Source organism: Erythrolamprus reginae, chromosome 2 (genome assembly GCF_031021105.1).
Source record: "Erythrolamprus reginae isolate rEryReg1 chromosome 2, rEryReg1.hap1, whole genome shotgun sequence".
NCBI lineage: Eukaryota > Metazoa > Chordata > Lepidosauria > Squamata > Dipsadidae > Erythrolamprus > Erythrolamprus reginae.
Window position 1 is genome coordinate 176,430,935 of NC_091951.1, and position 14,060 is coordinate 176,444,994.

The window sequence follows — 14,060 nt, forward strand, 5'->3', positions numbered from 1 at the left end:
GCCGGCATGGGCGGCTTACCAGCACCCCCCCGGACCCCCAACCCGGGTTTGGGGGGCTGCTAGGAAGCCGCCCATGCCGGCGGCGACGTTTTAAAACAGCCGCGCGGCTTTCCAATGAGTCCCGAAGACAAACGTCAAACTTCCGCGTTTGTCTTCGGGACTCATTGGAAAGCCGCACGGCTGTTTTAAAACGTCGCCGCCGGCATGGGCGGCTTGCCAGCACCCTCCCGAACCCGGGTGAGCAGCGAGCGAACGGCGGATGGCCGGGCGAAGGGCGGGCGAGCGGCGAAGGGCGGGCGAGCGGGTGCTGGGGAGGGCTTCTCGCCTCCCGCCAGCAAGAGGGGGAGCGAACGGCGTGGGCAGGCTGCGGACAAGCCGTTTGCTCGGGCCGCTTCCCAGCTGAGTACTCAGCTGGGAAGCGGCCCGAGCGAACGGCGTGGGCGGGAGAAGGGCGGGCGAGCTGCGGGCGCGCGGGCAGGCAGGCTGCGGACAAGCCGTTCGCTCGGGCCGCTTCCCAGCTGAGTACTCAGCTGGGAAGCGGCCCGAGCGAAGCGGCAGCAGCGAGGAGTTTGCGTGGGCGGTGGGGAAACTCCTCGCTGATGCCCGCCAAGAGGGGGAAGACCTAGGGAAGCTGCCCAGCAGCTGATCTGCCCGGCGCCATCTACGCATGCGTGCCCATAGAAAAAAAGGGCACGCATGCGCAGATGGTGTTTTGACTTCCGGGTTCAAAAATCGCAAATTAGCCTGTTCGCAATGGTCGGGAACGCAATAACCGGGGGATCACTGTATATACAAGCAACAAAGTTACAGTCATAAGTGAAAGGAGATGGGTCTTGGGAAATGAGAAGATTAATAGTGCAGCCTTAGTAAATAGTTTGACAGTATTGACAGAATTATTTGTTTAGCGGAGTGATGGCGTTCGAGAAAAAAATGTTCTTGTGTCTAGTGATCTTGGTGTGCAGTGCTCTATAGCAGCGTTTCCCAACCGGTGTGCCGCGGCACAGTAGTGTGCCGCGAGACACGGTCAGGTGTGCTGCAGGAAGCTCCAGGTGGGCGGGGCACTGCCAGTGCCGGACCGCCAGTGCCTCCGACCTGGAGCTTCCACTCGCAGCCCGATGCAGCTGTTTCCGGCTGGGCCCCAAAGAAGGAAGGCGGGAAAAAGGAGGCAGGGGCGGGGAGGTCCGGCAGTAGGAGTAAAGGGAGCCGCGGCCGCCCCTGCCTCCCCACGGTGCCTCTGGCCAAACGCGCCCCTGGCTTCTCTGCCCTGCTCCATTGCCCGCCCGATCCGCCCACTCTCCTCCTCCTCCGCCGCCGCCTCCTGTCTTGGGGCGTGATCCGCCCCCTCTCCTTCGCTGCCGGAGAGAGAATGGAAGGCGCCGTTGTCTTCGCCTCCGCCCGCCGGCTCCCCTCGCCCTCCCAGATGTCCCCAGCGCCCGGCCACGCGCCACCTCCCGTTAGCCCAGCCGACCTTTCCCTGCTGCCGTTTTCTCTTCATGGCGCAAAGCCACACAGTCCCGGACTCCCGGATCGCTCGCTTCTCCGGTCAGCAAAGCCATCTGCCCAGGAAAGCGCCGCGCCACGCTTGCTGGCCGGAAAAGCGAGCGATCCGGGAGTCCGGGACTGTGTGGCTTTGCACATTGAAGAGAAAACGGCAGCAGGGAAAGGTCAGCCGGGCTAACGGGAGGCGGCGTGTGGCTGGGCGCTGGGAACGTCTGGGAGGGCGAGGAGGCTGATGGCTGCTGTTGCCTCTTAGCTGCAGAGCCGGCGGGCGGAGGCGAAGACAACGGCGCCCTCCATTCTCTCTCCAGCTCTCTCTCTCTCTTTCTTTTTCTCTCTGATGCCGGCATGGTGAATGAGAGAGAAAGAGAGAGAGAGAAAAAGGAGGGGAGAGAGAATGAGAGAGAAAGAAAGCAAGAGAAAGAGAGGGAAAGAAAGCAAGAGAGAGAAAGAGAGGTGGGAAGGAGGGAGAGGGAAAGACATGGAGGGAGAGAAGGAGGGAGAGAGAAAGAGCAAAAAAGAGGAAGAAAGAAAGAGGGATGGAGAGAGAGAAAGAAGGGAAGGAAGAGAGAGAAAGAGGGAGGGAGAAATAGAGTGAAATGGAGGAAGAGATTTTTTTTTGTCCAAACTTTTCTTTAGCCCCGCCCCCCGCCCCCCCTTCAGTGTTCCCCAGAATTTTGAAAATATTAATAATGTGCCGCGGCTCAAAAAAGGTTGGGAAACACTGCTCTATAGCATTGTTTTGAGGGTAGGGGTTGAAACAATTTATATCCAGGATGTGAGGGGTCAGTAAATATTTTCACGGCTCTGTTTTTGAATCATGCAGTATATAAGTCCTCAATGGAAGGCAGGTTAGCAGCAATTGTTTTTTCTGCAGTTCTGATTATCCTCTGAAGTCTGTGTCGGTCATGTTGGGTTGCAGAAGCAAATCAGTCAGTTATAAAGGTGCAGATGACAGACTCAATAATTCCTCTATAGAACAGTATCAGCAGCTCCTTGGGCAGTTTGAGTTGACACAGAAATAATATTCTTTGGTTGTAAGTGAAGAGTTACCTGTCATTCAAAGAATGAAAATACTGTGTAGGCTACAGGTCCCCAACTCCTGGGCCACTGCTCACTACCGGGTCATGCCGCCCTGGTACTCATGCGATTGGAGCTGTGCCTGCATGTGCATACCAGCACACCACTCATGCAGCCTGGTTCCCTTCCTCACCCACCCCACCCCAGTCAGGCCACAAAATTTGAGAACGCTGGTATAGGCAATTAATTCACAACTAAGACTGCTAATTGTATGAAAGTCCAATTGCTTCTGGTGGTAAATCCATATATCTGGAGACTTGGCTATATATACTGTAGCTATTATGTGACATTATATAAGCAGCCCTGCTGATTTGGTCTTTTCACCGCATTAGGAAATTCTGAAACTTTTAACAAAATAATGTTTTGTTGTTATCAGCCATTTCTATACAGTTGATTTATAGCATCTAATTGAGTAATCCAAACATCATTTTTGCAATATATTAATAATGAAGACAGACTTTCTGGATGGTTGGCTCCAAAAGATGCTATAAATCTTGGAAATGGCTAATAGATGTTGTGAGGATATGTTTGGTTTCTTATTCTTCCTATTCTTTCCTTCTTGCTTGTTCTCTAGAATGGTGAGTTATTGCTTAGAATGCCAAGCAATGACTGGCTATGTCTTGTTATAACAACTCTTACAATTTATAGCTTTGTCACATCTTGAATCTAATTGAATTTGCTTTCAACCAAGTGAATATTATTAAGCAAATGTCTAGGAATATTATGCATTTGAAAAGGTATAACAGTACATATAACTGCTGAGTCTTCCATTCTGAAGGAAAAGTGTCAAGAATACAACACAATGCTGGCTGCACTAATATTTGGGGCAGGGATTTTTTTTCCCCTTTTGGGCCAATCTAGTAATCCATTTAACTTTTAGGAAATCCACTGATTTACATGCCACCTGATCCCTATGATTAGCAGTGCAACTCTAAACCTCATCTTGTCTACCTTCTTAGGAATTAAAAGTGTCTATGTTTATTTATGTAAGGGCATTTATGTAACCTGCCCTTCTCAGGGAAGCTTCTAACATCATTAGTAGATAAGCAGTAAAATTAGGAAGCTGCTTAAAAATGTTTTTATCTGAATGTGGAGCTATTGAATCTGTGTTATTGCAATAATATATCTGCCTTTGGAGGAACTTCTGCGCTTTGAAATAGTTCTGGAATGAAACAACTTTTTGGTCATTTCCCACACCCATTGTCTACAGCTCTGCTTCCCTTGAGATCATGATATCCCTTACGTCAAAAATTGATGATTTTATGCCTGATGACCGGTCTACCATTGTCAAAGTTCTGCTGCTTCACCAAGCACGGTGATCATTTCTATGCTCAAAGGCTGTTTCTTTTTGGGGCTGGGAGAGAAGGGAGGATCAGCAAGTTAGCACAAGTGAAAGGAAGTGAAGTGGAAATTAATTTTCTGAGCTTGATTGATGTTAGAACAAGCATTGAACAAATGAATTGGTTTGTGGGAAATGGATCTCATAGAGCTCGGTCATATTAAAGTATCAGAAAAAGACTGCCTCTTGGCTTTGCTTTTTAAAAGGCTCCCTATTAGAGCTATTGTCAAGTGACAACATCGCTGGATGGTTTGACGGAATGTGTTCTTTGTGGCTATCTTAAAAGCACTTGCTAAAGTATTTCTGTCTTCCCGTGATTGAACTGGGAACTGAAGGCCTGTTTTGAAATCAATGGGTGCAGTCAGCTATTTTTTTAGAGCTAATGAAATACTGTAATGCACAAAGGTTCTGGTTTTAAAAGAAGACTAGAACCAACCAACACATGTACAGAACACTTGGGCATCTGTCTTGATATAGGCTGAGGACTATATGTCTTCATCCCTTCTTATACCATTGAATTTGCTAAAGGCCATGCTGCATGCGAAGTATTGTACTGTACTCGGTAAGGCAGGTTGTTGTTTTTTTTAAAAAAAAATGAGCATGGGAATCTCAGTCCAATAACTGGATCATCAGGATAGGTCAGTGATGGTGAATCTTTTTTGGCTTAGGTGCCAAAAGGGTGAGTGCCTGTGTGATAAGCATGAGCACACATAGCCACACCCATAATGCAATGCCTTCCCCTCTGTTATCAGCTGCAGAGGCCTTTCCTAAAGTCCTTTCCTGAAGGTCTCTCGAGCCAATAACAGAGCTCCAGATCAATCTGGAACTCTGTTATTGGCTGCAGAGGCCTTCAGAGAAGACTTGCCAGCTGCAGAAAAAATGGGCCAAGGTGGGGGAGGCCTGGCTGCAATTATCCAAAGCTGAAGATATTCCTGAAGACCTGTGACAGCAAAAAGGAGGCTGGGGTGATGCACACAAGTAAAAATCAGGTTGGCGCATTGGGCTGTTTTCGCCATCCCCAGGCTTCAGCAAAAATGGACAAAAAGAAGGCCAAAAACCAGCTGGCCAGCACGCACATGTGTGCTGGAGCTGACATTGGGCAATGCCTTGTGTGCCCTCAGATATGGCTTCGTGTACCACCTGTGGCACGTGTGCCATAGGTTCACCATGACTGGTATAGGTGATAAGGACCACTTTCTGGTTCTTCCAGTCCAGAATGGGATCTCTTTGTTTCTCCTGTTTTTTGTGTCCCAGAAATAAATTGCACCTCTTTTGGCAATGGGGATTACTAATTCAAATGGAGTATAACAGCAATAGTTCTTTTTAAAATTTTCCTTGCCAAAATAAATTTATTCCTTTCTTTATTGTATTACAGTTCCTTCCTTTTGGGGTTTGGTGAATTCAGCTTGGAATCTTTGCTCCGTTGGAAAACGGCAATCACCGGTCAATATAGAAACCAGCCATATGATCTTTGACCCCTTCCTTACCCCACTTCGGATAAACACAGGGGGTAGAAAGGTAAGGCTGTGTTTATTTGTCAGTATAACAAGGTACATTTTTAACCTTTTCTTTTCTTTCTTCTTTCCTTCTTTCCTTCCTTCCTTCCTTCCTTCCTGATACTCATTTTGTGTTTGTACTGTCCTTGTGCTCTTTAAAAAATGTATGTGTGTGGGTGTAATTGTCAATTATTTTTTAAAAGGAAGATTAAAATGAATACAAACTATTACTTAGATATATCATTCTGCTAATATTAAATGGTGCTTCAGTTGTCAAAAACAGCAAGGCGTTCATTTTCATCACAGAAATTCTCTCCCCAACAATTACAATTTTAAATTCTTTCATTTTAAAATATATGTATTAATTTCATTCCATATCCTGATATAGTTATTTTGAAATAATATATAGTTCATATTTGTCATACCCAGATATTTTGTATTCTTCTCACTCTTAAATCCCTATTTATTCATCAGTTCTGTTTGTTCCTGAGTTCATACTTTTGTTAACATCTTCATTCTCTGTTTAATAGTTTTGAAACCTGTTTATGCACCAAATTCTTTTCATTTGCCCATTAATATTTTAATTCCCCTTAAAAGGAACTTTCAGAATCAACCTCTGCAAAAAGCCTTAAGTCATACGTTTCTTTTTTAATATTTACTTCCACAAACTTCTCATCTTGTCTTACATTGCTATTCATTATTTCAAGAACTAGAATAAACAAGATAGGAATGGGCATCTCTATCTTGTTTCTTTTTGTATCTCCCAAAGTTTTGTTAGATCTGCTTTATTTATTTATTTGTTTGTTTGTTTGTTTATTTGTTTGTTTGTCAAAATGTGTACAAAATAATAGGTATTGTCAGCAAACCAAATAGCATCTGAAAAATAAATCAATTTCCACTCCTTTTGCTTTCACACACAGTTCGATTTATTAACAAAGCTATTCTGGATTCAGCACGGTCATTCCAACTCTAAAATTCCCTTATGATTTCATCCAGGTTAAAGTTCATATCACCTCCCCACACCCACAAGTACAATCATGTGGACCAATCCGGTGCAGGGATTTCTGGTTCCTTCCTTTGTTCAGTTAACTGCGTAAAGGAATGTGTGGTGGTATAAATCTCTCTCTCTCTCTCACCCCTCCTGTTTCAAGTTTTATTGGATTTATATGCCGCCCCGAGTTTTCGGAGAGGGGCGGCATATAAATCCAATAAAACTTGAAACTTGAAACTTCTCTGCTAACTGTGTCAGGCAACTTCTAACTTCACATAATAACGTTAGGCCTGACAGTTATGGTATGAACATAAACAAATAGGATAGGGATGGTAGACAAGATGGTGCACTTATATAGATCCATTACAGATCTCCTAGGAATGGGGTGAGGTCGACTGTGGACAGTTTAAGATTAAAGTTTTTGTGGTTTGGGGAAGAAACCACAGACTCAGGTAATGCATTCCACGCATTGATCACTCTGTTGTTGAAGTTGTATTTTCTGCAGTCGAGTTTTGAGCAGTTTACATTGAGTTTGAATCTATTTTGTATGCATGTGTTGTTGCAGTTGAAGCTGAAGTATTTATTGACCAATAGGCCATTAATGAGCCACCCCATCTTCATTAATGAGTCTTCAGAGAGGGGCGGCATACAAGTCTAATAAATAATAATAATAGTAATAATAATAATAATAATAATAATAATAATAATAATAATAATAATAATAATTGTAATAATTGTAATAATAATAATAATAATAATAATAATAATAATAATAATAATAATAATAATAATAATTCTCATTTTCCAAAACCTTGAACAGGAAAGCCCAGTTAAAGATTTTCAAAGACATTCTCTGCACCTAAGAAAATTAATGTGTCTTTGTTTTTCATTACATTGCTCTGAATATTCCAAAATGTCCATGCATTTCTAACATGGTGCTTTAACTTTCTTTTAAGTAAAAAAATTCACATTGATTCTCATTAATGAATTATTGCAAGATTATTTTCATTCAATCAACTAGAATCATTGTGAACGAGGTTTACAATCAGGAGAGGAGAGAAGAAACAGAAGGGATTGTGGAGGTTTTTCAATCCAACTCTCTGCTCAAGCAGGAAACCTTATACCGTTTCAGACAAATGATTGTCCATTCGCTTCTTTAAAACTTCCAGTGTTGGAGCATTCAAAACTTCTGGAGGCAATTTGTTCCACCGATTAATTGTTGTAATTGTCAGGAAATTTATCCTTAGTTCTAGATTGCTTCTCTCCTTGATTAGTTTCCATCCATTGCTTCTTGTCTTGCATTCAGGTGCTTTGAAGAATAGCTTGTTTCCTTCTTCTTCTCCTTCTTCTTTATGGCAATCCCTTAGAATTGGAACACTGCTAACATGTCACCTGTTGTCCTTTTCATTAAACTTAGTTCCTGCCACCATTCTTTATGGGTTTTAGCCTCCAATCACCTTTGCTGCTCTTCTCTGCACTCTTTCTAGAATCTCAACATCTTTTTAACATCATGATGACCAAAACTGGATGCAGTGTTCCAAGTGTTCATCAAGGCACTTATACAATGATATTAATACTTCATGTGATCAGTGTTCATGTATACAGTGGAACCCCGACATAAGAGCTGCTCTACTTAAGAGCAACTCGAGATAAGAGCTGGGAGGGGAGAGATATTTTTGTTCTACTTACAAGCCCAAATTCGAGATACAAGCGCCAAGGAGCTGTCTCCTGAAGCCAAACGCTAACTTCCGCGTTCGGCTTCAGGAGACAGCTGCGAAGCGGCGCGCGTGTTTTAAAAGGTTGCAGCCGGCCTGGGGGGCTCGGGGGGGTGCTTGCAGCTTTCTTTCTTGCTCTTTTTCTTTCTCTCTTTTACCTTCCCTTCCTCTATTTCTTCTTTTCTTTCTCCTTCCCACCTTCTTCCCTCCCTCCCTCCCTTCACTCATTCCTCTCTTACTCTCCCCTTTCATAAGTTTCCTTGCTTCCTTCCTCTGTTCCTGTCCCTTCCCTCTTTCCTTCCTTCCTTCCCACCCTCCGTCCATTCATTCACCCATTCCTCTCTTGATCGCTTAAAGCCGGTCCCTGGTGCAAAAAGGGTTGGGGACCTCTGTCCTACAGGATTGGGTGGCAGAGAAGTTGAACATATGTAAATTTAAAAGTTTAAGAAAGTTTACAAGTTAAGTGAAAGAAACTTCATTATTCATTTATATGTACATGTACATTTCTTCATTAAAAACATGTCTTTCTGCATAATTTAGACTAACTTTGTGAGTTTTTTGAGGGCTGGAACCAATTAAAATTATTTACATTAATTCCTATGGGGAAAAGTCGTTCGAGATAAGAGCTGCTCGACTTAAGAGCCCAGGTCCGGAACGAATTAAACTCGTATCTCGAGGTACCACTGTAGTTAGTTTCTTGTTTTTTTAAAAAAAATGAACCTTTTTTGGTATTAATGCTGTATTGGCTGCTTTCCCTCTCTCTAGCATCTTTCGTCCCGGTGGGATAGAGTTCATCCTGTTTTATAAAGGTTGTAAATGTTCACGCTCAAACATTTATAATAAAAACATGATAATCCATCTGGTCCAGGTACCATTTCTGGTTTAATCTTTCTATAGTTTCACATACTACCCTTGTTGTTACAGATGCATTCATAATCTGCCTCTGTTCTTCTGTAATCCTCAGTAAAGGGATTCATTTGTTTAGATATTCATCTGTTTTTCTCAACAGAGATGTCACTTTCTTCAGACAAATTGGAACAATATTTTTGTTGAGTAACAAAATATGAGTAGTCCTTGATTTGCAACTATTCATTTAGTCACCATTCAAAATTACAACAGCAGCGAAGTAATTTTGTGGCTGTTTTTTTTACCACTGATGCCTGTTGCAGTATCCCCAGGATCACAGAATCAAAATTCGGGAACCTGCCATGTATTTTTGATGGTTGTAGCATCCCAGAGTCATGTGATCACCATTTGTAATCTTCCCAGTCAGCTTCCAACAAGCAAAGTCAATGGGAAGCCAGGTTTTTTTAACAATGGCATGATTCCTTTAATAACAATTGATTTGCCTAATAATTGTAGCAAGAAAAAAGTTCATAAAATAGAACACAACTCACTTAGCAACTTTCTTGTTCAGCAACAAAAAATTTGGGCTCAATTTTGGTTGCAAGTCAAGAACTACCTGTACAGATAATTTTTTTGAAACCTTCAAATAATAAGATAAATATGAGCTGGAGTGGCGCAGCAGGTAGAGTGATATATTGCAGGCCACTGAAGCTGATTGTAGATCTGTAGGTCAGCGGTTAAATCTCACCACCGGCTCAAGGTTGACTCAGCCTTCCATCCTTCCGTAGTGGATAAAATGAGGACCCGGATTGTGGGGGCAATATACTGGCTTTGTTAAAAAGTGCTATTGCTAACATGTTGTAAGCTGCCCATGGTCTACAGAGAAGGACAGCATAAAAACCAAAAAAAGAAATAATAAAAGCTAACAGAAACTAATAGAAATTAAGGGGGAAAGAAAGGTGAAAAAAGGAAAAAGAGTTAAAAGAAAAATAGAAAAAAAAAGAAAATATTAAGAAGTGGCTTCCAATATTCTTCACAGCAGTTACAAATATGAATATGATTTAATGTATTTTTCTAAAGTTACATTACATTATCTTCTTTCTATAATCTATTCTATTTCATTATCAAAACTGTAAATCACAAGTTCATTTCCATTTTTACACAAAATGTCCATAAAAGGCTTCCAATCAGCAATAAATGTAGATAATGTCTATTCTGTAATCAAAAAAGTTAATTTATACATTTCAGCAAAACCTTTCAATTTCACCTACCATTCCACTAGTGAGTGGTATTGAATCTTTTCATCTTTATGCATACAGTAATCTTGCTGACATGATCATATATTGAAATAATTTCCACAGCTTTTTCATAACTGTTAGAAATTGAATAATATTGATGAAATGCTTTTTGTATGACTGCATTGTCCATTAATACTATATCTCCCTCTTATAATTTCGATATCATTTTCACTTCTATTTCTTTTTTTAATTTATGATAACCACCTCCTTGATTTATTTGCAAAGTTATATTTTTGTTTTACATAATACATTTTTGTTTTCATTTCTTATCAACATAGAATTTAACATTGTTAACATATTTAACATTGTTGTTTTTAAAAACTTAATTTATTGAGAAATATCTCAATTCCTATCCCATCCAGAATTGCTGGCGTTTCTCTTGACTGTAAGGTCTAATTTACATCTCAAATCATTTTTAAATCAGTAAAAAGTAAAGGATTCTCTGCGGATTTTACCCAGCTAGTTATTGGTGACTGTATCGCCACTTCAAGGCCATTAAAGTATCTGAAGATATTTCTGTGGTCATGTGGCCAGCATGACATTTACTTCCCACCAAAATATTTATTTACTTGCATTTGCATGCTTTTGGACTGCTACTGGTAGATTGACTGAAATTGGGGAGAGGAATTGGGAGCTCACCTCGTTGCATGGTGCACAGGTCTGGAACCTGGGCTGCTGGCTTTCCAGCCAACAGCCCACCGTCTCAACCACTGAGCTACTGCACTGCCCCTTTTCAATTAGAACTAAATCATTTCTAAAAAGTTCCTTTAATTTCTGTTTAGAATTGTCCTCTATTGTTTCTTTCTGTAGCAATATTTCCTCTTAGTCTCTATCTAAAAACATCAGATTTTCTTTCTCTAAAGCAAAACTCACAGGTTAACGTTCCAGAAAATTGTTTGGTATTAGCTCTGCTTAAGAAAGCTTAGTAGCCAAGTTATTTGAAACACAAATCATGTCTCTCATAGAACAAAATACACAACAAATTCCCCGTGAAAATGATATGAATGAAGCCTTAGACAAAAACTTGCCATTAGATGCAAAGGAAAAAAATACAGATTCTTAAAACTTAAAACTTAGAACTTTAATTCTTAAAAATTCGGAACAGCAATAAAAAATAACTCCAGAGAATAATGGGAATAATTCTATTGGGGGGCCGGGGTGAACCTCAGTGGCGTAGTGGTTAGAGTACAGTACTACAAGCTACTTCTGCTGATCACCCTCTGTCAGCAATTTGGCAGGTCGAATTTCAGTAGGCTCAAGGTTGACTCAGCCTTCCATCCTTCCAAGGTCAGTAAAATGAGGATCCAGATTGCTGAGGACAATATGCTTACTCTCTGTAAACCGCTTAGAGAGAGCTATAAAGCACTGTGAAGCAGTATATAAATCTAAATGCTATTGCTATTTACAAAAGAGACTGTTTAAAGTATAGAAAAAAATCATAACCCAGATCAATATTAGTAGAATGGATCACCAACTAATCTGATTTAAAAAAAGGGGGGGGCAGGGGGAGATCAAATTGACTTTTTTTTGTCTTTGTTAAAATTAGATGTTATTCTATGTGGTTCTTTTTGGATTTATATTTTGATTAGAGAAATGTGAGTTTGATTTCCCTTATTTGATGTTTAAGCTTTTTGCTTTATTGCTAGGTTTTTCCTATATTGTTTAGTATCTAAATACTTTGTATCATATTGTGTGATATTTTTTTTGCTATTGTTTCAAAGGAGAAACTACCTCTGTTGGATTAAATATTAGTTGTTTTATGTTAAATCACTAGGATTATGTTATATTTATGACTAGTTTTAAGTTGAGATGTGATATATTTGTTTCAATGGGATATGTTCCTATTTGGTATAGTTATCTCTGGAATAGTTGGTGTTTGGGATGGGTTGAGTATTAGAATTTGTCTTTTTTTTTTCTTTAAAGAGAAATGTCTGTTAAACCTTCGGCTTCATTGTTTATAGAACGTTGCAATTTTACGCCTTTTAAATGGGGTTTTGCCTATGGCTCAAATTCTAGATTGGAAAAGTTGTGAATGTAAATGCAGCTGAGGGAATCCACCAATCAGTTTCCTTGACTTCTACATTAATATAATAAGAGCAATGCTATTTGCTGGTCTCAATTGTGTTATAGAAGAGGGATCTGCAATGAAAGGAGCACAGTTGGGCTTTGTTTATTGTCTGTTTGTATTAACTCAAAGGCCGGAGGTTATTGCATTAATGTAACTATCTGTTTTTTCCCTGTGATTGGAGGCCCCATACCTAATAATTGCAAGCTGACTGTTAGCAATTCAATTTTTCTCCTTCCATTTCTTATCCTGGGATGTTCTGTTTTCAGAAAAATAGGAGCAAAGTCCAGTATCGACATTGCTTTCTGATTGGTATCCATCTACCTTTAGCAACTCAGCCAACATGAAACTGGAAAGTAGGGAATGAGTAGTATTTCTTATCTTGATTTAATTAGCATTTAATTAGCAATTGCAGGGATTTTGTCTCCTGAACTAGTATGACACACAAAGGAAATTAAGAGAAAGGAATAGAGCAGTGAACACCTCAATATGATATGGAAGGTGTTTCAGACCTCACACATAGATAGCACCTTTTGCTATTTTTTAAAAAGCAGGTCAGCTAAGTTTGTGGCAGCCACAGATTCTATCTGAAGTAATTTGAACTGAAGTAGAATCTTGATTTAGCTCAAGATTCGACTGAATCTAATGGATATTTCTAATTCCAAATCACCATTATTGCCAATAGTAATAGGAACAGGTATAGACAGGAAATGGGAAATGTTTCCCTTCAGGTTCCCAGAAAGCCCTTGATACAAATTAGGTCGCTTTAGGCCTGATGAATCAAAAATTATACAGGACTGATCTGGTTGAATCTCCCCTCTATTTCTGTTGATTTGAAAAACCAGCAGATCCTCAAGACGTTCATCAAACATTGGGTTGACTGTTATTCGCTTGATTTTTTTGTGATTTTCAGATGTAATTGAGGCTCCATCCAAATAAAGTAGCAGAGGTGAAGTTTGGCAAAATAAAGTGGGAAATGCAAAATAAAATGCTCTGATTTTAGGACTCAGAAATAATAATAATAATTTATTGGATTTGTATGCCGCCCCTCTCCGCAGACTCGGGGCGGCTAACAACAATAATAAACACAACATGTACAATCCAATAATAAAAAACAACTAAAAAACCCCATTATAAAACCAAACATACACACAAACATACCATGCATGACTTATAATGGCCTAGGGGGAAGAGCTATCTCAACTCCCCCATGCCTGGCGGTATAAGTGAGTCTTGAGTAGTTTACGAAAGACAGGGATATCTTCAGAACCCAGCTTTCACATTATACATGAAAATGAATATGAAGGGAATGCAGTACTATGACCTTCCCGATGGGGCTGGACTTTTCTCAATAGTGGGTGGAACTATCAACCAGGATGAGTTGACCTTGTCCACTCAGATAAGGACTGAGATGCCACTCTGCTGGGTCCACATTGGAGTTCTCTACCTCCCCAAAATGTGGTCCGCTACTAGGGACCATGTCTGTCCAGACTGAGAACTGAGTCGTAATTGGGGGAGGAAGGCAGAAGTGTTCCCGGTATTTAAATTAACAACCTCAGTTCTTATCTCATTAGACAAGGTCAACCCATCCTGGATATTCCATCAGGTTAGCACCAACGACCCTTCTATCGCTGTGGCTGTGGGTTGTGCAATCTGACAGAATGTAAAGTCCCACAACATATGGAGAGCCTCAGGAGAAAGCGCTCTCCCCCCCCCCCGCCCTCACTATGCAC

General features: G+C 40.9%; 1 protein-coding gene across 1 annotated transcript in view; it reads left to right on the forward strand.

The window, feature by feature from the left end:
- The window catches only part of CA10 (carbonic anhydrase 10), a 423,683-nt gene that overhangs the window by 188,061 nt on the left and 221,562 nt on the right, over positions 1 to 14,060 (forward strand). Inside the window, exon 3 of the mRNA XM_070736011.1 lies at positions 5,292 to 5,434. Coding sequence (XP_070592112.1) covers positions 5,292 to 5,434 — 143 coding nt within the window. The remainder of the gene's footprint in view (positions 1 to 5,291; positions 5,435 to 14,060) is intronic.